This window comes from Rissa tridactyla, chromosome 1 (assembly GCF_028500815.1).
Source record: "Rissa tridactyla isolate bRisTri1 chromosome 1, bRisTri1.patW.cur.20221130, whole genome shotgun sequence".
NCBI lineage: Eukaryota > Metazoa > Chordata > Aves > Charadriiformes > Laridae > Rissa > Rissa tridactyla.
The window spans coordinates 159673680-159696511 of record NC_071466.1 but is presented as its reverse complement, the minus strand read 5'-3'; the positions used below and the strand labels follow the sequence as shown (position 1 = coordinate 159696511).

At 38.3% G+C, this 22832-nt stretch overlaps 1 protein-coding gene across 2 annotated transcripts in view; it reads right to left on the bottom strand.

Moving 5' to 3' along the window:
* Positions 1 to 22832, bottom strand: part of POLR3B (RNA polymerase III subunit B) — a 79564-nt gene that overhangs the window by 41676 nt on the left and 15056 nt on the right. For both annotated transcript variants that reach the window (XM_054211068.1, XM_054211078.1), the window contains 8 exons: positions 17330 to 17452; positions 15706 to 15822; positions 15072 to 15206; positions 9352 to 9513; positions 5648 to 5848; positions 4470 to 4632; positions 2322 to 2475; positions 244 to 318 (listed from right to left, as the gene is read on the bottom strand). In XM_054211068.1, the coding sequence (XP_054067043.1) occupies positions 244 to 318; positions 2322 to 2475; positions 4470 to 4632; positions 5648 to 5848; positions 9352 to 9513; positions 15072 to 15206; positions 15706 to 15822; positions 17330 to 17452 (1130 nt within the window). The remainder of the gene's footprint in view (positions 1 to 243; positions 319 to 2321; positions 2476 to 4469; positions 4633 to 5647; positions 5849 to 9351; positions 9514 to 15071; positions 15207 to 15705; positions 15823 to 17329; positions 17453 to 22832) is intronic.

Sequence of the window (22832 nt, the reverse complement as noted above, 5' to 3'; positions counted from 1 at the left end):
TGAGGCTGAGAGATGTATTTATTCTATATAATTGCCAAACGCCAGAGCAGTAACAAAATAAGACCACCAGACTTAATTTGACTTTAAACAGAAAACCTCCAATACACTGATTATTAATTTATATAGGAGAGTAGACTTCTCCTACATAGGTAACCCCAAGATTGTAAAATACTGACTGAAGTATTTCCACACAGTATTTACAGATAGATGCGATGATGAATATGGTTCACTTGAATTATGTACCTGTATCCCTGAGCCAGTTCTTCCATATGCTTGTTTGTAACTGCAGGTTTTTGCTTCTTGACAATTATGTAAGGTCTACAATTAAAAAAAATAAAGGATTATCAGAGCAAATACTTAGGCAGGTAACTTAATTTATACTTAGAAGTAAGAACCCTGCCTACACACAACCTATTTTATAAACCACTTTTTAAATTTATCCACCTTTAACTGACATAGCCACATAAATACAATCAGTAATTATTCAGACCTTGGTTTGATACACAGATACCCTGAACTGACATATTGTCTACGAAGCACCCAAGAAGCGTACAAGAAAAATTAAAATCTGAATTTTGAGGAGGAAGCCTTCCCCCCTCCCCCCCTGCTTAAATCTTTAAACTAAAACATTTTTTAAGTTTTACCTACACGTTATATTGATGGCTTTAAAAGATTTAAGATTTCCCAATCTACAAAGCTAAGAACAGCATTAAGTTCTATGGGTATGGCAGGGACTTCATACAAGACTGAGCGAACAGTTTGTGCTCGAGTGTCCACATGCGAGAATGTATTTTGCTGTTACATGATATAAAGTACAGGCATTTACCATGGGTGATCTCAGATGAATCCATAAATTTGAACAGCACATGGATCTCTGAAGGCTTCCTTACCGCAAGGAAACACTAACACAAAGGATGGCATGCAAGAATGAAACGCCAAGGGCTGTTGCTATTTGGACAAGTTGCTCTTGTAAAGAGCAGCAAATAGCTACAAGATACTTGTGGAGTCCACTCTGAAGTCTAAATAACTGAAGACTAATGAGCACTTTTAAATGGGTAATAGGGGTATCTGAACAATTGCAGGGTAGGGGTGCCACAAAGCAAACTTGGTAAACTCCTGGAAATACACGATTTCACTTGCCTTTATTTTACAAATTGGAAGTTTTGCTGCATCTCCAAACCTGCAGAATGGCCAGTATTAGACCTGACTGGAAAAGCGACTTCTCTGCCACTGAATATGCCCCTACTCTGGATGTCTTGACCAGGTATGATTAATTGATGGTTTGTACATGTACTATTTTGAAGTCTTTAGTGTGCCTCAGACTGCATTCAGCATGCTCTGAGATTTAATTAATGAATAAGGTAGAATGCCAACTCTAGTTGTGACTGATGCTTCTTTAAAAGCACGCACAAAATATGCACACAGCTAGTCAATGCTAAAATATGCATGTATTTATTAACTCATTCTGCCTCTCAATCTCTGCTTTGTTCATCTTTTATGCCTTGTTCTATAGGCTAAACTGGAGATGTTTTACTTGTAAATAACCTAGCACAGTGATCTGACTGAAGTCTCTCGCCTCTACTAGAAAACAACCTGATTTTCTGCCTCAAAATACTGTTACGTTCCACTTTCTCATGTTAGCCACCAGATTTCTTTTTGCTTTCTTCTGTGACATGACTGTTACTCAGGGACCTTTTCTGTCTAATAAAGCGCATAAGTATCTCAAGGTGGAGACCTTCCTTGTAGGTTTACCGAATGCCCTACCTACCTAAGGGTAAGCAATGAAATAAACCAAAATTGTGAGACATGCTTCTTGGTGCAGGTAGACACGCCTGAGGAAGTTTTGCACCAGGTGTAAAGGCCCTTGAAGAGAAAGAGTAGCTTCTCATTCTGAAGTGTGATATCACTCCCGTGGGATATTAGGCGAGTGGCTGCTTGTTTCTTGCTTCACAGGAAATTAAAAAAAAAAAAAACCTTCCAAGGCCATTCGACATTACTGCAGTTGCAAATCAGGTTGATTTTAATCCCCCCTCCCTTTTTTTCTTAAAGAAGATACAGCAACATTTTGTCATGACTTTTGTTTAAAGATAAAACTGATTTATTTGGGCTTTTTTTTTTTTTTTTCTTAAGTTGCTTGACTATATCGTATGTTTCTCAGACCTGTTTTGAATGAAGGCCATTTATGGAGAAAGAGAGATGCTCAACTCCTACTGAATTTGCTTAAAACTGTACTTGTGAAAGTCTTAGCCCAGTGTATTTTAAGTGCATAAAACAGTGTTTATAGTAAGTTCACTAGTGAGATAATTCTACAAGATGTTTACCTGCACAATCTCCCTCCATCAGAGGAAATGTAGACACATCTGTCAGAAAGATTTGTAGAGATGGAAACAAATTCATTGATATAGCCCGCTCGACGCATTATTCGAAATGTGTTGACTAATTTCTGATGATCACGTATGACACCGAGGATGTTACCTATTCAGAAGGGGAATAAATTCATTGTGCATACTTTGCATATCCAAAACTATACTTACAAATTCTGATCATGTCTAGCATGCATAGAAATACTTCCTACTTCTTGCAAATAATAAGAGTTGTCATAAAATTTCCCTTTTCTGACATGAATAAGAACGGGCTCTATTTTTCTCTCAGTAAACGTTTTAAAAAAGCATCAGAATTTCACAGGTCATCTATCTATTTGCCTCCAAATAGCTTCAGAAACTAAATGGTGTGCTGCATCCAGCTTTCTTCAGATATGTTTCTGCTCAGGTGCCCATTCACCAATTAGCGTACAAGCAAACAGCACTTCTGAAGCCTGCAATTTCAGCTGCACCAAAATAAATAGATCCAAGTTTTCCAGCAACAGACCAAGGAACTGTCCTGCTGCCTTCTCAGAAATTTTAGAAAGACCTGATATTTTTGATATACGTGATCACTCACAACAGCACCAGAATTCCTCCTTCGAGAACTTAGCTCAACAAGCTATTGCTATCTTAGCAGGGCATTTTAGCACATACTTAAGTATTCTGATGCATGATGAACAAACAAGAGAGTAAAATTTTTAGAGTCACATGATCAAAGTCATCTTAATATATAAAATGAAAAAAGCACAGTGTCATTTCAAACAAAACTTTAAAAAAGGAGACAAAGCATGATAGTTTAGGGAGTCTATAAGACAATACAAAGGTCTTTATAGCTTAAGGGATTTGTACTCAACAGATTTTCTGCCCTCTTAAGTTACAAGTTTAAATCAGAATCATTTCAGCCACCCACAAGCCTGGAATTTTTTATGGATTAAACCCACAAACTAGTAGACTGAACAGTGAATGGTTTTGCTTTACTTAGTAGTACATCGTATACGTTTGGGAACATAACTATCTTGTTCCATATCACAGATTGAGCTTGTGTAGGAACAGCTCAATACTTCTGCTCTGCACTCCCCTCTGGACCATAAAATGAGACAGAGAAGACTGCATGTGGTTTCACTGAACCTTATCTTTAACATACTGCTACAGAAAAGCAGAGCAAAGGAATGCAGTTTGGTCAAGTGTTGCTTTTATGTTGCTGGCAAAAGACAGGATGGAAGAACAACTGCTGTTTAATTCCAAAGTAAATGGAGAACTTATTCATAGTGACAGACATTTAATACTAGTCCCTGGAAGTGGGTGCTGTTGATAAAAGCCTATTTTTAAATCACAGTTGTGGTTTTTAAAACGTCAGTATTTTGAAATCTGATATCATAGTACCTGTTGATTTAGAAACACTAAAAGATCAGTTGTAAAAGGAACATAAGCGTGCACATGCAAAGCACATATGCCAAATCATCCCTTTAACAAAGAAGAGAGGCCTGTTTTCCAAGGTCTAATTTTTTCTACTCATTCACAAAGCAAGTTGCGCTTTAAAAGGTGATTTTAAATGGAATAGCATTGCTAAACTTTGCAAACAATTGATGTTTCCTTTCTGTTTTTAAAGGCACTTGCATGAATATATATACAAATACATAAAGTTTACACTAAAATAAAATGCTTTCTGTGAATGAAGCCCTGAATTTGTAAATTTAAGTTATTGAAAATTTAGCAGTGTTATTCTCTCTGAAAAAATTACTTTATGAATGGCACCTCATTTAGTGAATACCTGAGAAAAACAAACAAACCTGTAATAGAACATATACATTTTTGTGCCTATTCATGCAAGTGTGCTTAAAAACAGTACTGAAATTTGAAAAAGCTTCAATTTCCCAGCTCCACACATCTGCAGTCAGACTTCTGAGGACACAACTTCAGACAACTAAGTGCCATCATCTGGCCTGTCTAGTCTGCCTAACCCTATAAAAATATTTACAGATGAAGTTATCTACACGTGGAAAACGCATCTGCGGTTGACTGTGGTCCAAAAATTGTTGTAGGGTTTCTGAAGCCTAACTCTCCATCAGCAACAAATCAGAGTCAGACTGCTGAAAAGTTACATACCATTAAGGAAAACAAGGAACACATTTGGATATGAAAGTTCTTCACCGCAGAGCAAGTTGACATCTTCAACTCCAAGATTACTGGCTAATTTAATAATCGGGCCATCTTCCATATCCGTAGTAATGTGAGTCATGAGGGCAAGGTTTTTAACCAAACCACAAGCCTAAAATAAAAAATACACCTTTTATCCATTTTGTTCTAGAGTATTAATACTACACATATCTTTTTCTTCCAAAACTATACTTATGAACAACAAAAAAAAGTATAAAGTGAAAGAAATGAAACAAATTAACTACACTGAAAATTATGAAGGAAGAAAGGAAGAACTTTCTATATCACACTGAAATGTAATGTTTTAGCATTTACAAACTAATAAAAATATAGGCGATGAAGTTGTAGTTTTTAAGTTATCCAACCATTTATAACCCTTTATTTCTCTCTTCAAACCAACAGCTACTTAGAAGCATAATGGAAATACAAAATCAGCCTATTTACTAATTTGCCAGATATCCTGTATGTTCTAACATAAACTTTACCATTTTAAAATGAAAAATATCCAAGTATCTTATAGAGTGAAATTTTATTCCAGCTGCTTAATGAGACTAGTTCATATTGTCTGCATATTTATGCCAGAAAGTTCAGAGTTCCCCCAGATTTGTTAGCATCAATCGTTTGGTTGGAATAGCTGGATGATGTCTTTAAAGTAAAACGTACACAGCTGTTTTTCTTTCTCAAGCTAAAGGCTAAAGCTGTTTCTTTAATAATAATTATGTTTCTAGAAAAATTGCAGGTTGGTGTGGCAACTGCAAAACAGAACATTTATTACAGAACAAAGGGATAAGAGTTTAGGACTCCTCTCTTTCTGTTCTGATCAAAAGAGAGCAAGTAGCTCTGCTGCAAAAATAGGAGGCCTCGCATCATTCTTATACATCTGAACAGTTTCCAGCCAGTCCACTCAGGTAGGAGGAAAAAAAAAAGCAACATAGCAAGGAGAACTAGGATGTAAATAGATGGGATGTGAAAAGACACACAAGTGGTGTTATCAGGCTGAGGATAATTTATCTCTCTAGAAACCTCATCAGAATTCTTCCTCCAATGGAGGATCACCTGCTTCAAAATAAACAGCGTCTTCATTCCTCAGGACAAGAAATACTCAAAGCAAAATCGAAGTTCCTCACCTCTCCTTCAGGAGTGTCAGATGGGCAGAGCATCCCCCACTGAGATGGCTGTAGTGACCGAGGACCACTCACTTTCCTTGTTTTTTCAAACTGAGAAGAGATTCTAGTCATCATACCCAGAGCAGATATGTAAGACAAGCGGGACAATACTTGCGTCACGCCTTGGCGGTCCATTTTGAATCTCTTCAGGGACCAATTTCCCTGTAGAATAAAATGATAATTTCAAAAAAAGTTATTGTAGTTTAACCCTGTCTCGACACTACATGTCTTTTCAGTATGTAGACAGAATGATATCTGAGGAGCTTTGCATAGCAAATGTTGCCTATTTATATAAAACAACTTTCTAATTATTGTATATACACTACTAGTTACAACATACTTGTACTAAGTATTAAAAAAAGTTGAAACAAAAGAACTGCTCTTCCAGATGAGAGGATACTTTTGCTATTACATATTTGATCACACAAAGATTCTTCATCACCTGTCCCTCACAGGTAAATCAATACTCAACTTTATCTAAATTAAATTACTTTATGTTCTCCCTTTATAGATTTTTCAATTTTAAAAAAAGGTATTTTGAGTGAAATACATTTTCACAATAGATCCCACAAACTTTCAGTTCTGCCTTTTTCATGATTTGTTATTTTGGTAGGAAAAACAGTCATTTATTCTGGAGGAGTCTGACATCAAAGCCATCTATACTTTCTTGAAGACTTGTTTTTAGACTCCAGAGGAAAAAGACTCACTGATGTGTCTTCTCACAGAAGAAGAGTGTGGAGGGGCTAGGTCTATCCAACTTCTCTGGTAGGATTACACCAAATAAGAAATGCAAGATCCATGCAAATGTCAAGAGTTTCATGTTTCGGGACTGTCACAGGCAGCATCACTTGTGGTTTTAATCAGGAGAACAGAGGAGTTCACAGAATGTTCTAGGGCGCAATTATGTTTCCATGCCAAGCAGATTTAACAATCTCTACTGTAAAATCTTGAAATTCAGTGCTACAGTTTTTAACTTCATGACATCTACTCCGTATACATTGCCCACCAGCACCTGAGTCAGTAGATACAGCAAGTTACTGTCCCATTTACTACTATTTACTCCAGCCACCATGTTACTGCTCAGTCCAAAGGCAATGAAGATCTCAAAGGTAACACTTTCCCAAGGATTGCTTTCTGCTAATTCCAGTAGCCTTTTTGATCAACTCAGCTCAACAATGCTAACAAATAATTTGAAGCTCGCTGGCTGTACTGGACTGAAATCCTTCAAGAGTGTGATTTGCTTGGCTTCTTTATTTATACATTAACAGCAAAATCCCATTTAGTGATGAACAGCAAAAACCACTACCCATCCGAACGATTTTGCTATTTGCTTCCACTGGAGAGACTATCAAATAGTCTGCAGAACTACCCTTTGTTCCTTGTTACAGAAAGTGGGAAGACATATTAGGAAAAGTTCCTTCACCGAAAGAGTTATCAAACATTGGAACAGGCTGCCCAGGGAAGTGGTTGAATCACCATCTCTGGAGGTATTTAAAAGATGGGTAGACGTGGTGCTGAGCGACACGGTTTAGTGGTGGTTCTGGCAGTGTTAGGTTAATGGTTGGAAGTGATAATCTTAAAGGTCCCTTCCAACCTAGACGATTCTGTGATTCTGTGACATAATGCCCAACAGTAAGTCAGTCAAAACAAACCTGTCCACTTGCTCAGCCTTCTTGGGAAGGGTTCACTCACTGACCATTTCATTCTTTAAGGACTGGGAGTTATCAGAATATAAGCAGAATACAATAAATTAGTAGTTTTTCCTCATGCTAGAAATGACTTCATCTGTAGTCTAAACTAGCATGTGGTTTCTTCTTCGCTCCCCAGAAGACTGTGAAATCTCAAAGACTGGAGGAAAGGGGAGGTAAAAACACTGCCTGAATAAATAATACAAAAAATTCTTTGAGCTTTGGAAGTGATGGACTGACTCTTTCAAAAGTTGTCCAAAAACCCCAAAATGGTGCCAGGGCTGTTGTGAGACCAACCCCAGTGGAGAACTTCCTACTGAAAACTCCTATGAACTGAAAGTTGCTCCCTCAGCAGTATTGGATGATTCTGCAGACACTGAAATATTTATTAGGCCTGTGGCATTACTGCCTGAGCTACCCTCTCTTCTGCAATTTTCCAGGGTAAAAAGAAGACCTATAGGAAATACCACTGAACACCACTGCACAGTTGATGCAGTAGTGCTATGAATTCTTTTGCATGCTACTGGTGTAATTATGAATCCGCTGAGTTATTTCATGCTCTTTGAGACTATCATTGAAGCATTCTGGTGAGATTGGAGATTGTTGTTTCCAAGAATGATTTTTATGGTATTTGCTTAATCTCTTGAATAGTATGCACTGGGCATTGTTCCTGAGAAATTATTTTCAATGCTTAAGAGCAGATGGTGTTTAACTGCTTATGTGGCAGTAAAAAAAAGTCCAAAGATAGTGGAAGAAGGAAGACTTCACAATATGTACTGAATAGTTTGCAGATTTATCTCTGTCAGTCCAAATGGAAAAACTGGCACCGGCTAGAAGAAAGCACTAGCATTTAGAGAAACAAATCTGTCAATTGTTTTGGTTACGTGCACTGTAGAGATTTAACTACATTTGGGGCACTCATAAAATTAAATAGTGATAAGCTTTAACATTGGGATTTGTAAGTAACAGACTGTTGGCCGTTTTGGATACAATTTGTGGAGTTAATTTTGTTTAAAAGAACTGAAGGAAAACCTCCGTTTCATGCTAGGCAGAAAAGCCCTCTCAAGAGTTCCAAAGACTAAAAATTAAGTTGCACAATTTTTACCAGCTACTAAAATACTTAGACTAACCTAATTTCTTAAAAAACCATGGATTTCAAAGTCATTTACAAGCCAGTAGCTAGGTTTCAGGAACCATATCACAAATTGCTCTTGCAGATGTGTGAGGTAAGAGACAAAGTTAGTAATTGTATTTTTGTTCTTGTCCACTGGCATGAATTAAAATATCCATTCCAGCAGAAGGCAGACACAGGCTAAAGTCTAACCAAGATAAATATTTAAAGGCTTAATTATGGGGTGAAATAATAAGGCATGTAGCAGTTTTCCCTGATAAATAGTTCAGTATCATTAGCAGAGAAGTACTAATTTCTGTGCTGTAAATTTGCTCATACTAGTGACTTCCTATGAATAAAAAGGCACCGCCCTTAAACAGCTAAATATTCAGCTTTTTTTTTTTGGCCTACACACCCTTTCCCCCAGTTGTCTTCTGTTCGTGATGTTTTCCTGCTGGTTTTCAGCCACCTTTTGGACATATGATGTAACCTGACCCTAGCTAAATCCAGATAATAAAAAACACCATGAACCACATAGTCAAGTATAACCTAGAAGACGGCAAGTTGGATAAATACAAACATGATCACTATTTTAAAGTTGCTTGTTTCTACCATTCCTTCCAAAACACTAAAATATAACTTTGAAATAAATGGTGAAATAAAAAGTGGTTTAATGATTAATGATTCTTCAGTGAATTCCAAAAGCCCTGGCCATGACAGAGTTTTGCAATTTTAATCTATAAAGAATGTTAAACAGATTTGCTTTTACGACAAATGATAGAGTCATCAGAACAAAATTCATACATTTCCACCATTCACTAGGGAGAAAAGACTTTACATGCTAGGATGAAAACAAAAATACTTACTGTGGAGATGGCATTGACCATACCATTGGTGATTTGGTCTTGACGCATATGCTTCACTACATCAAACTGAGCTGCACGTTGCTTGGGAATTACCTGGTCAGCAATCTTCTTCAGTTCAGAGTTAAATTTTTTGAATAAATCTTCAAATAGAAGAGAAAGAAGCTGGAAATACAAAACAATTGGATTAAGGGAAAAATTATACTTCTCCAGGTCTAGGAAATGCAGGCGCAGGGAAACACATGTTTAATATTTTCACCTTTATACTTCTTGTCAGTTAAAAAAATATTCTCTGTGTTTCTCAAATGATATTTTTCTCACAAGCTTTTTGCCTTGTTAAATTAAAGTGCAATATTAGAGAAATTATCTCATAATAGAAAGCAAATTAAGTAGAATAATTCTCTAAGCCTATGCATTTATCCCTTTTTGGTTTGCTTTAATCCTTCCTTCACAGTATCTTAGCATATCCATCCAACTCTACACTATCCATTTACCGTTTTCCCTAATCCGCCATATTATAATCCATCTGATCTACTTCTTCCTTCTTAAAGTCACAAAATCTTTTAAAGATTTAATACCCTCAATGTACAACCCTGAATTACACACAAGATTTGGAAGCAAGACCAACTTCTATTCTAATACTGTATGGAATAACTGCAGTAAAGCAATAAGTGAAGAGTTACTTTGAGATATTCTATTATTAAAAGTGAAAAAGGCTGTTTAAAGTGCCCCCTCCCAGGAGCTACTTAAAATGGACAAGACAGACACCCAAGTGACTGTAAGGGGCCCGTAGGGGAAGCAACTCAGCAGCACAGAGTTTGGAAGCAGCGCACCATGTGCAAGACCAGACTGAAGTACAAACGGCTTACAGTCACCATTGCTTCTGGACTGAAAGAGACTTTTTTAGGGGCCCAGATGCAACCTCTGTTCTTGACAGCGGGCAAGACATATCTTGGGTTACGTAGGCAGCCTCCTCGCTCAGATATACTTTTATCCTGCTACTTTCTGCCAGTAACAATCTATGGAAAACCAGTTACACCCACAGAGTCCACCTGGTTCAACACCTGCCATGCTTTTTAGAAGTGCTACTATCTGGAAAGTGCAATGCTTTTCCACATCTCTCCCTTTAAAAAAAAAAGTCTACAGTTCAAGCAAAGAAGCCATGTAACACAGATGAATTGAAAAAGTAACAACGATAAACCCTTCAAAAGTGCTGCAATTTAAAGCAGTTATTTCCTGTATGCGTATAATAATTACTTCCAGTTCTTAAAATAGCCATAAAAGGAAAAGACTAACAAAGTTTGTGATCTGACTTTTTTTGCTCTCCAATCTGCTTTGCTTCTGCAGTTTGCTCAGCCACTCCTTGCATACACTAATAGCTTCCCGAAACACTTAAAACTGTATTACATGGTAGGTGTTAAGTGTTCACAATGATTAGCTTTGCAAACAAGCAACGTAAATTCTACAACCTGGCAGTTCTGTCCCGGGACTCTATTTTACAGCAGCTCCAAGTGTCAAAAGAACTAAAAATGCAGCAGTTACCCATGCCAGAAATGATAATTCCCAGTGTACAAAGCATTGTAGGGGTGAACAAGGTAGGTATTCAGTCACCACAAGCTAAGACATTCTGGAGTCAGTTGTACAATTTAATTTTTGTATGAGCAGAATTAAACTGAATTTTAACTGTCTCCATCAGACATACTCCCAACTTTTCCCCTTCTGGAAACCAGAAAACTAACCACTCTATCACTGGGATGGGCCACTAGCTTCCATTTGCTTTTCTCTACCTACATGCCCCAGCTGGGCTGACCAAAGCATTTGGCAAATGACACTGTAAAGCAGCTAACTAAATTATAAGCTACTCTTTTCACCGGCATCACAAATGCATTTAAGAATAAAAAATAAATAAAATAACACCTGGAAACTCAAGACAGACATCTAATTTTCAATAAAAAGCTCCTACTGGCCTTCACAGAGAGCAGGACTGGATTATCTTTGACAGTCTACTCTACAAGGCATAAGGAGCACTTAGTGTTCAGTCACTAAATTGGAAAAACAGCAATAACACGCACTGTATGATAACTCTTGACAAAAATAAAATCCAAAAACTTCCGCTCTGGACAGAGAGTTTTTACTGAAAACTGGTTAAGTGGTTTTTTTTCAGACCTGGCCTTGGCACGACAGGAAGTTGCTGTAGACCCTCCTTCCTTCCTGATGCTTGCAGTACCATTAACATTTACAAGACGATACCCTCTCACCACTCTCAAAAGAAATCCAGCCACCTGCAACTCACCTGCAATGTCACAGCTCATTTAAAGCAGGCTTCCGTCAGAAATAAAAGCATTTTTTAGAAGCATCATATGAGGAAGGAGAACCCACAGAACTCTACAAAAACTAGATTATGAGGGAAGTAGTTCAAAAGTAGGGAAAACGTAAAAGGAAGGAATGCGCAGTTTTGAGATGTCTGATAGGCTTGTTAAATAAGAACTCTTTTGAAATCGATCACAGTACACATTTGATTTCAACAGGTTTGAGCAGGACTTAAACGTTTAACAGAACATTTAAAAAAATTCATTCAGAGAATGTTTTCATATTTGATTTCTTGATCATAAAATTGCAAAGATCTCCTAATTCCACATGCCATAGGGATTATAAAGCCATCCTTTCTCTTCTCTGAACTAATCAAGTAAGTTACACCCCAAGCACACCTACTTGCTACTATTTGCCAGTCTGAAAAGCATCATACTTTGCTAATTTCACTGACAGACTCTTGGTCTGTAAGAGCTCTGACTATCTGGCAAAGCAGAATCTCACAATAACCACATTATTTAGGTCAAGAGCAAGAGATTTAAGAAAAAGGATGGAATGCCAGTGATAATATTCAATGGATTTCATATTTAGTCCAGGGCCTTTCAGCCTGCTTCAGACAGGAGCACTAAAGAGCAAATTATATTTAAGAAAAAAAAAAATACTGACAGCTCATCAATTGATTTTCATTGAAAATCCTAAGAAAAATTAATAAAGAAGTTAAGCTGCTGAAATACAGTTTCACCAATTAGCTTAATGTCAGAGAATTCTAATTAGGCGCCTTGAGATTGCTATTTAGCGTTTAAGCCTTTAGAGTGCCAAATTCTCCCTTTCACACAAACTGGTTGCAAAATTAAAGACATTAGGCAGCCTTAATTATATTATCAGAACAGCTGGGATTAGGCAATCTCTGAAGTCAAGGCGGTATTCTTTTGTCACAGGGTAGAAATCCCTTGCTTTCCAGGGTGCCGGATTTTGGTGCTGTTCCATATCTCACCCATACAAAGCAAGCTGCATTAGAAACAAAAAAAAAAAACCCCAACAAAAAAACGAGGACAAAGAACAGAGTAATGCTTAGCAAATAATGAACACATTAAGGAAAGAGAAAAGGTAGGTGAAAAGATTAAGCCTGAAATCGGTAGGTTTTGCTAACACCTCAGCTGGCACCTGGCCTACCGAGCCTCTAGTGGCAGAAAGACTAAGAGAAAGCTCTGTAAACCAGCTTGGCTAGTGGATACAACTCCGTTATCTAAAGCTAAAGCACATTTCGTACTCTCTTGTCCCATGGGGTGTGAAATTAGCAGCTATTGTTTTCACACATTTTTATAAACACAATACCTTTTATGTCTTTACACTGTTTCGACCGCTATGTTTTTCTCCTCACATGGGAATCTTTTCTTTCTTTTTTTTTTTTTTCTTTATTCAAATTCTAAATCAACAGGATTTTTATTCCAGGGACATGCTGGCATTAAAAGAAAAAACCAACCATTTTATCTGTGCAAACTTTAGCTAGACACAAACATTTAGAAACTGTTAAAAAAAAAATCTCTACACTTTTCACTGTGTAATCCAATCAAATTAATATTACATCGATAATGTGGCACAGAGGAATTCAAGTGTTCAGCTTGAAATGAGTTTTTAAAATACTACAAGGGAGCTAGAACTACCTTTAATCAAGTGTTACAACCCCTCCTGCATAGTTCTCCTTGATGTAGAAAAAAAATACGCATTGGCTTTGTTATGATGATCCTCTACATTTAAAACCTCTTCCCAGTTAATTTAAAATTACTTTGGTTGTTAACATCTGTGTGAGCAGAGTCCTTTTTCTTACAGCTTGTAGAAAACTTTTTACCTGCTCTACTTTCTGCCCCTAAAAATATTAGAAAAAAACCCAAACTAGTCCTTCAATACAGTTAAATAAGAACAATGTGATGACAAAGCAACAACTAATTTCACTGATTACAGTCATACTGAACTACAGCAACAACATTTCAGCAGAAACCAAATAAATCCATTATAGCTTAAAATATTTGCCCCATTAGAACATTGCACTAACGTCCTCTTACTACTCCTTACACTTTAGAAACATGTTGTGCTTCAGCACAGAAGTTTGATGAACAGTCAACATATTTATTTGAAGAAAGAACTGATTTTTTGTAACAGGTTAAGAGGGTTTTTTCCTTGTGCTTAGAGTGTGTTCAAGAGTGTCATCAAAGTTTCTTCAGAAAAATAGGACGCAAAGCACATGTTTTTACTGTGAAATGATTGCACGTTCTGTGTGTGTGTTCACATGTGTGCATGGAGGACAGGGCAGGGTGGGAAGGAGAAAAGGAGTATGAGACAGTATGCAAGCACACATCTTAAAAAGTACAGTAAGATGAGAATTCCCACTGGATATGAACAAAAAGGAATGGATATTGTTACCTGTGCTGCAACAGAAATCCCAATACAAATGGTGTGGGAACCAGAGATGCATAGTTTCTCCAACCTGGTGCATTATGTATACTTGCCTGAATTTCTGATGCACGATCAATAACCAGAGATGATACTGACTGCCAGAACTCCAACTTAAGTTAATACAGAGCACAGCAAAGAAGTCCAATCCTAATCTAAATTGGTTAATTAAATAACCACACATGGCAAGGAAAAAATCCATGTCATGGTAACTAAGCAGTTCCATCACCTGATAGGCAAATTCCCACCGCATTAGGAGAAGATAGTTTAGCCAACAGCTGTGAACTGCCACCCTCTCTGCAAAAGAACAGTGCCAGCCAGACACCTCAAACCATTCCATCCTTCACATCCCTTTGTTACTGCTTCTACCTCCAGTGCCAAAATTCTGCAAGCAGAAAAGTCCATGCAATCCACTTTCATAAGTTGCTCAAGTTAACTTTAAACCACTTACTTTGTTAATTCATGCTACTCTAGAGGCTAGAAAGGCAGCTGACAGCAAATAAGCATCTTATGGGCTTCCCCAAATCATAAAAGGCTTGGGTGGCTGTCCCTGTGAGATGCTACGCTAGCTGGGTTATCCATAGTGGGACAGCCTGGATCTGACATGCAGGCACCAACTTGGCCCCAGTTTATTCCCTTAACCAATTGCTCAGAGGGGGACATTGGAAGATGGATCTTACTTCTGCCTTCTTGGCACTAGCAATATTATAATGGAACTAGAACTGATGCGGTATTTACACTGCTCTGTCCTTTTATCTGGTATAAAGAGGCAATACAGAAATGAGAATATGATTTATTAGTCTCAATCACAGAAGCATATCTATGAGGCAATACAGAAAAGCCAACAAAAATAAAATGAGAGGAAAAACACTTCAAATGAGAAGACTCCTTATTCTGCATCTTTTAAATGCAGATAGTAATAAAACTCTAAAAGAGCACTTTGCTCTGAAGTAAAAACTCACCTGCCCTGCTAACTCCAAACGTTTATTTCCATAGTAGTCTCTGTCATCTACTTTATTTTCTCCTTGAGCCAAAATTACTCTGCGCACCATCACTGCTGTGTATATGCACTTGGCACGAAAATTGAATTCCTTCACCTATAAACAAAAAACCAAACCAAAACAACAAAAAAAAAGAAAAACATACTGATGTTTCAGGCTCAGTTCCTTAGTTCTTATACAGACAAACACATCCATTTAAATCAATGGGTAATCTGGGCTGACTGAGGAGTTAAAGGGATCTGTGCACTTTACCCTCTTTAAAAATGCTAAAAGTAATATACATTAGTGACATTGAAATAGACAGTAAATGAAAACAAATCAGAATAAAGGTATAGGTCATGAGAAAAACATCCTGAACTAACAGCTGATACTGCCTGGCTATGCAGAAAAAGATGCATAGTATGACAAGTAGTCCAATGGTACAGCATTTCATAAAGATTACTTTTGACTCAATCCAAATCTTCCCCTTTATTTTGAGGATGATTTACTTTACCACAGATACAAAGCAATCAAAGACATTTTTCCCTACCACGAAAGCTCACACCATAAATAACCACATGAATTTACTCCAGTTTCAAAAAAAACCATTACATACAAGAACGTGTGTCAGAATAGTTGATGCCAGCAGCTCTCGTGCTTCTTCCATCTTTGTTTTCTTTGGGCCTCCCCACATCCTTTGTCTTCGTACTTTGTTTCCAATGTACTTCAATGCCTGTCAAGGAGGGGAATTAACTTGAGTTAATATCAGAATTGTAACCTATACAAATATACACACACACAGAGATCTGTATGTATTCCTCAATCAGTGCAATCCCACTAGCCACAGATGACACACTCCAAGCAGAGTACAAAATACCAAACATGTAAACGATGCTAATAAAATAAAAAAATCTTGAAAATCAACACAATTGATTATCATTAAATATACATGTTATTTATTATATGTTGATAACATTTGGAATGGGGACACATGATTACTACAACATTAAAAGAAAGGGGATTGCAGAGATATAGGAAAAAGGGTTATATAAAATCTAAAGATATCTAGTTTATTTAATTTGACTTTTCACCTCCAGTTCTTTTGTGTACTTGCTACGTTTCACTCATATAAAACCATGAGGTGACACTCACTGTTTAATAGACACAAACGCTACTGTGTGGCATCCACATCTGTCTCCAAGAGTACCTTGCAATGACTGATGGATTCTTACTCTCTTACCAGTTGTCCAAGAAATGAATCAATCTGCAAATTCAGGGTCAGATGAGCAAAGAAACAATCCAGGTCCACACAGGAAGTTCCTGCCTGGAAATAAAGCCATGCCCCCTATGCCAAAGAATTACCCTCTCGGCTCTCCTTTCCATCTGTTACCACCTTCCCCAAATAACTCACTCTCTTTTCATTTCATTTGACATTTCTTGCACAGAGTAACTTTTGTATTTCTGTTTTTCTGCTTTCCTGCATGCTTCACATTTCTCTATGTTCCTCCAGCATCACCATTTTGCTCTTCTGACTCTGAATTAGGAAGGCCTTGATGCTAGCTCTAACCCTGAAAAGCCCCAAAAGATGCAAACCAGAAAGACATTCACTTTACAACACTCAACATCACATGTGGAATGATTCGATAAAGTTTACAAAGAAATAGCAGAAGTAAGACTAATCTTCAAACGCTTCTCCTAGCAGATTATGGACATGATGGAAATGCTGCCAGCAAAATAGCCTGTGTTCTGGCTAATTAAAAAAGTACGCAAGCTGAAGAAAATTCTCGCAAGTCTTTAGCAGGACGGAGGGTGGCTATTATTGTGGGCTTTATACAAGAGATCAGAATTGGAGGAGAACATCTACTAACGATGAAATGGTCACGTCCACATCAATGGGGCTTCTGCAAAACAGGCCATGCAATCCCTTTTTAAAAAATGGGAATCGTCCTCAACAAAAAACTCTTAATCTTATGGACAGCACTATGTCACATACTTTAAAACATAACCCTGGGATTCTGAAAGCCAAGCATTTCTTGAATTTGGTTTTTTTTTTAGCAGTTAGGCAATGAGAGCAAAGCATCACTTTTGAAAGGTCCTGGCCCTTAAAACCATCAGCTTAAAATAACCCCCCAAAAACAAACTTTGAAACACAAAGTGTATGTCGATTGCTGACACAGCAAAGTGGTCAATACCCACCGTCTTTAGATTTTTATGGCCTCTGGCCATGTGAAAAGACACACCTGCATCTGTGTAAAAATCTGAGCTTTTTGGCATTCTTCCAGACTAGGAGCAAATGCAGCCATCACATGTTCCTCTGTGCCAATCATTTGTACAATCTCTTGGTCACTCTCAACACCCATGGCCTACGAAAAGAAGAAAAGACAGAAATAGCACAGGCTTTATGTTAACTCACTGACATTTGCTTATGCTAATTTGGTATTGTTTGTCTGCATTACTACTAAGCAAGAGCTAGTTCTTCTCTGTGAAACTGTGCCATCTGGCACTGGCAGCACATATTCCAGCTATGGAAGAACGCTAAATGGAAATCTTGATAAGAGGCAGGAACACACACACACTTTGGAGAGCATCTTTTTTTTCACTGACAGGAGTTAAAGTCTATGCTTTTTCTAAAGAAAAAACAAACATCAGGTAATAACAACCCTACATGCGTAACAATGAAAACCAAGTCAGAATCTACAATAAATAAAGGAAGGTGAAATTTCTTAAAAGATTACACATGGTCTCTTACCACAAGCAATTTCACAAACTCAGTTGACTGTGATGCAGCACGTCCCATTTGAGAAACATTTACAATTTACCTCCTTTGCAGCTCTCTGCACTTAGAAGATGACTTCACGACACAATTCCACTTGAAAGCCATTCTGTTATTTCACTGATCCTTGGACACCTTGTTAGATTTTATACTGCAGAAAAGCTTAATAAACTAAGAAAGCGCTTAACAGGTTTAGAAAAATCTCTCTATCAGTAAGTGTTTCAAGGTGGCAGCCAGCAGTGAAGGCCTTTGTGGATTCCAGATGGTGCTAAAGCTCCCCCCTTCACACATTTGCCTGGAGCTCTGCCATATCAAGAAACGGAATAATCTCACTAAACCTTTTCTGGCTGAGTTATAATATGTTTCTCAGAACTTTGTGAGGAAGTTACGTTTGCGTTCATATTATTCTTCAAACTGCCTGCCACAGAGACCATTGTAAATAATGGCCTATGTACACCCCAGTATTCTGGTTCTCATTAGAAACTGGCAGTGTCCCAAAAAGTCACATTTTCCTCAAAAATGCACAAATACCTCCCTTATTATTCCCTTCATTGGGTGTCACCTTGCTTAACACCTAGCTAATGCTATCCCCTTGCAAAACTGTTGCTCTAATTGTGAAGCATCCGGCTTTTTTTTTTTTTCCCCTTTCATTTCTTCTTTATTTTTCAACAAAGAAGCGGTTGGTTGAAGTTCCTTTAAATTAAAACTCTGTCTCTTCATCTTGTGGCTTAGTAGAAATTAAAAGCAGTGCAAAAGTAGCAGCACACACCCTTAACAGTGCGAGAACACTCCTGTTTTAGTGCTAAGCACAGATCACAATCCCACCATCTCGGACAGACATGCATGCCAAATCAAGACACAATTACTTCACCAGATAAGAATGTTTCACCACCGTTTCCTACCACTAAGTAGTCACCCCCCTGATTATAACGCTCTTTTCAGAACCAGAATTTGCCCATGTGATACTACTGTAGTTCAGATCTCTTATTTTCCAAATATTATTACTCTTCCTCACCCTTTTAAATAAGGTCACACATAAACAAGACTCAGCAGAGAAGTTAAAAAAATCCCTCATGACCTGAGAGCCAGACTCATAAGAAAGTCTACAAAAAGTACGAAAGCTTCACAATAGCAATTTTTCATGTGTCTAGCACTTAATAGCTGACCAGCAAACCAGCTTAGGAACCACAACTGGATTCATACAATTATTACACTTAACCTACAGGGAACCTGTCTGCCATTCTAGGCATGTATACCAGGAATACATTTATCTAAAGCACATCAAATGCAAGCTGATAAGATATCACCCTATTTCTACCCATCAGGTTAATTTTAGGGTGGCAACCAGATTGTAAGTCATGTAAAGAGTGAACAAAAGAAGTGGGGGGGGGGGGGGTGGAAATCAGCCTGCAGTTTTACTATGCTCTTTCATCCATTAAAAAACAGAAAGCCACAGTAAATTAAAGAGGAATGATAATTTCTTCTAACTTGATGAATTCTCTGATCAGAAGTCTGACAAGAAGAAGATTAGAACAGGACATATCATTACGCCTGTGTAGATTTTCTAGTTAAAGTTTATAGCAGCAAGCTCACTTGAGAATTCTGAATTTGTGTGTGGGAAAGGCTCGGATCTGAGTACTCTCAACAATCATGGGCAGAGCTGCACACACAAATCCACCTACATGCAACACTAACAGGGGAAGCAACAGGCCCATGCTGGTATCAGATAGATTTGTCAACATTTTCTTTTTTAGTAAGTTTGGTCCTGATGTTGCACTTCTACAAAAAAAAAAAAAAGGCACCAAAAAAAACCGCCACGAAAAAAGTACTCCATAATTAACCTGTAACATCACTAGGATAGTAACAAAATATTCCTGGCTTGTTGCTTGTGTTACAGAAACACTAAGGACATGCAAAGTAGGAATGGGCCTTATGCTTAAAGTGCTAATGATCCCAGGACAAAGCTGAGGGAAAGGGAATTAACATAAAAGAAAAGCAGGAGACAAGATGTCTTCGTTATTTGTGATTGGAAGGCAATGTCACAAAGGGATAATTTTACAGGAGGGTGGAGGGGAAGGAGACATTGCAGAGGGATAATTTAACAGTAGCAGTGAAAGGATGAGGAAGGAGGCGGTAAGCAGGCTGTTGAAGAGCATGGTTGGAAGGCTAGTCGTCAATGGACATATGACAGACAAGTCAAAGCAAACATTCAGAATACCCAGATCATCCTGAGTTCAAGTGGGAGGAAGTGGTCCAACTGGGGTCAACCGCTTCCTAGGACTAGGGAGGTTCCTGATGCCCAAAAAGCATGTGTGTGTACGCTCATGTATGTGCATACACACGTATGTATGAGACAGCATGCATGAGAGACTGTGAGCCCAGCTCTTCCTCCCCCAGCTCGTGTCTTAATGATGATGTCTAGGCGTTTCCATGGCACTTCCCTAGAATGTAGTTCTGCAGTCCATCAGGCTAAATTACAGAATGGAGACAGGCAGATGACTGGATTAAAAAGATGTCAGGGAAGTTCAAGGTTGACATCACAGACAGAATTGGTCCGGAGCTTTCATAATTCAAAAGATACGAGCTATGAAACTGCAGCCATGGGAACCCGTAATTCTGCAGATCCAGTAAGACCACCATTCAGCTGTTCCTCTAGAGTTGCATCTTAACAGCTCCAAGACTAACACGGTTTTGTAAAAATGAAACTTGACCTGCTGTTCAAATCTTTTGCCGCAGGTCCTAGAGCAGCTCCTTACAGCTCCCACATAAACTAAAGATTCTTCACCTAGCAATTCAGGTTGTAAAATTCAACTTTTAAGTCCCCCTAGGTTACTTCTAGTTCTCTTCCTTCCCCAACCAGTTTTGGTGCAGCACGCAACTGCAGCTCTCAGGACTCACTCCAGTCTACCAAATCAAGATCACACACCCGAAAGAAAAATAGCCATTAACTTAAAACAGCTCTAATTGCCTGCAATGTAGGGAGCTCCCTGCAAAAGCAGCAGCACCACCTCACCTGTAACCCTTATGTTTTTCAAGATAGAAATGCTCTGAAGTACTACAGAAATATTCCACACCTCCTCTAATGCTCATTGCTAACTAAAACTGACTGAGCATCCCCAGGTAAAGCCTGCGTAGCTCATAGCCTGACACATTAAAAAAATGTACTACACACAGTTCACACAACCCAATCATCTGTGCACAACCGACACACAGCTAAAACAAAGGTCTCTTGGGGTTGGAAGTCAACTTAGGACATCCTAAATACCATTCTGGCTGCATGTGTATATTAACTAATGAAGCAGTGTTACACAGTAAGCAGAAAGCAAATTAGTTGTGTCTGTTTCCCATTAGAAGGCAGTTAACAGCCCTTTAAAAACCTCAACAAATACATACTTTGGGGGCAAAAATTTCCAATTTATATCACTACTTCAAACCAAAACCTGCATTTACATACATAAGGACTGCACAAATGCCTTCGTTACTTTCAAGATGTAATGTTAGGAGAAAAGTGTTTAAGCTAGCACAGCGACAAAGCACTAACTCCCCACATCTTAAGAGCAGACGCTTCAAGTCTGTCCTAGAATAGTGCCAGGAACATGCCTTTTGTAGCCTATCAAATTTCAGTTAGCTGTGGTCAACGTGCTAAACTTCACAATACCACAACTCACGTGTGTTTGGCACAACTAGCTGTTAAATCTCCAAATATGCCAGTCACTAAGATCCTTACCGGTCTGGATGGCAGAAAAGCAACGCAGCAGAACAACGTCATTCAGGCTTGCAGTCTGGATAAGGATGAACTGCAAGGCAGATGCTCCCTTTAGGGTGATCCTAAAACAGGCCAGTCCCTTCACCTATCCAGATCAAGGGACCTTTAGATCCACATTATTTCCACCCCTCTCCACAGCCCACAAACCTGGGTTTCCTTCTTCACCATGAAAGAAAAGAAAGGATGCAGCTGTGTCCATGACTCTTGCCTGAAATGCAAAAGTGCTCTTAGATTCTAAAGGGAGCTCTTTATGAATTTTAGGCCTCAGCTCTGTTCACAGGTGGTGTTTGTAATGCTCTCTACTTCACAGCCCTTGCTTTTGATGAAGAAGTCTAAGGGATATTAGTACATCTCCACTTTACAGTTGCAGTAGCTTTAAATCCACATTAGACCACAGATCTCCAATACTTGCTTCCTTTTGTATAAAGTTACAATGATTTTCTGTACCTGATCTACATCTTAAGTCATCTGCAGGAACACCGGGCCATTTAATGCTATTGGGACTAGAAAGACAATCCAAAATTGCCCAGCCTTCTCCTACTGACCCTCAGATAGTCCCTGACATAAGTGTCCCCTCTAGCTGCCCCATGCACTGGATAGCAGCCTTCTACCAATTACTTGTCATTTTCTTAGTCGAAACACAGAGGCACATGGAACTTGGTTGCGGCCTGGATGCTGGTCTGGGAGGAAATGCAGAGCAATAGATTTTTGTCATTGCTGTCTCAGTTTATTTTTTAATTGGAAATTATACAAGCAGCTGCTACAGTTAAAGATGCAAAGGCAACCAAAACTTCAGATGTCAGATTGTCTGTACAGCTTAACTTTGCCCCTTGCAGATGCGTATCTCTACATTACAAGAAGCAGAATACTTACTAGCAACAAGGAAGACCCCACGCTCCAAGACTTGGGTCACAACAGAAAGGAATTATTCACCTTGCTTTCCCAACAAATCTTCTATGTATAACACTGCCACATGAGAGAAATGAGGCTACATGGGGATCCCTAAGATATAGCATTTGTAATGTTGCTTCTAGTAGTTAAGTACAATAGAGTAATACAGCATTACAGCAAAGCCCAAGAAAGAAAGATCAGAGGCTGGTGCCTGCCCAAGAATCCGCTGAAAGGATTGTCTGGGATTTTTAGTTTCCAGATGGAGACTCAACAAAAGTGGACAGAAGATCCCTGAAGTTCACGCGTCATTAAA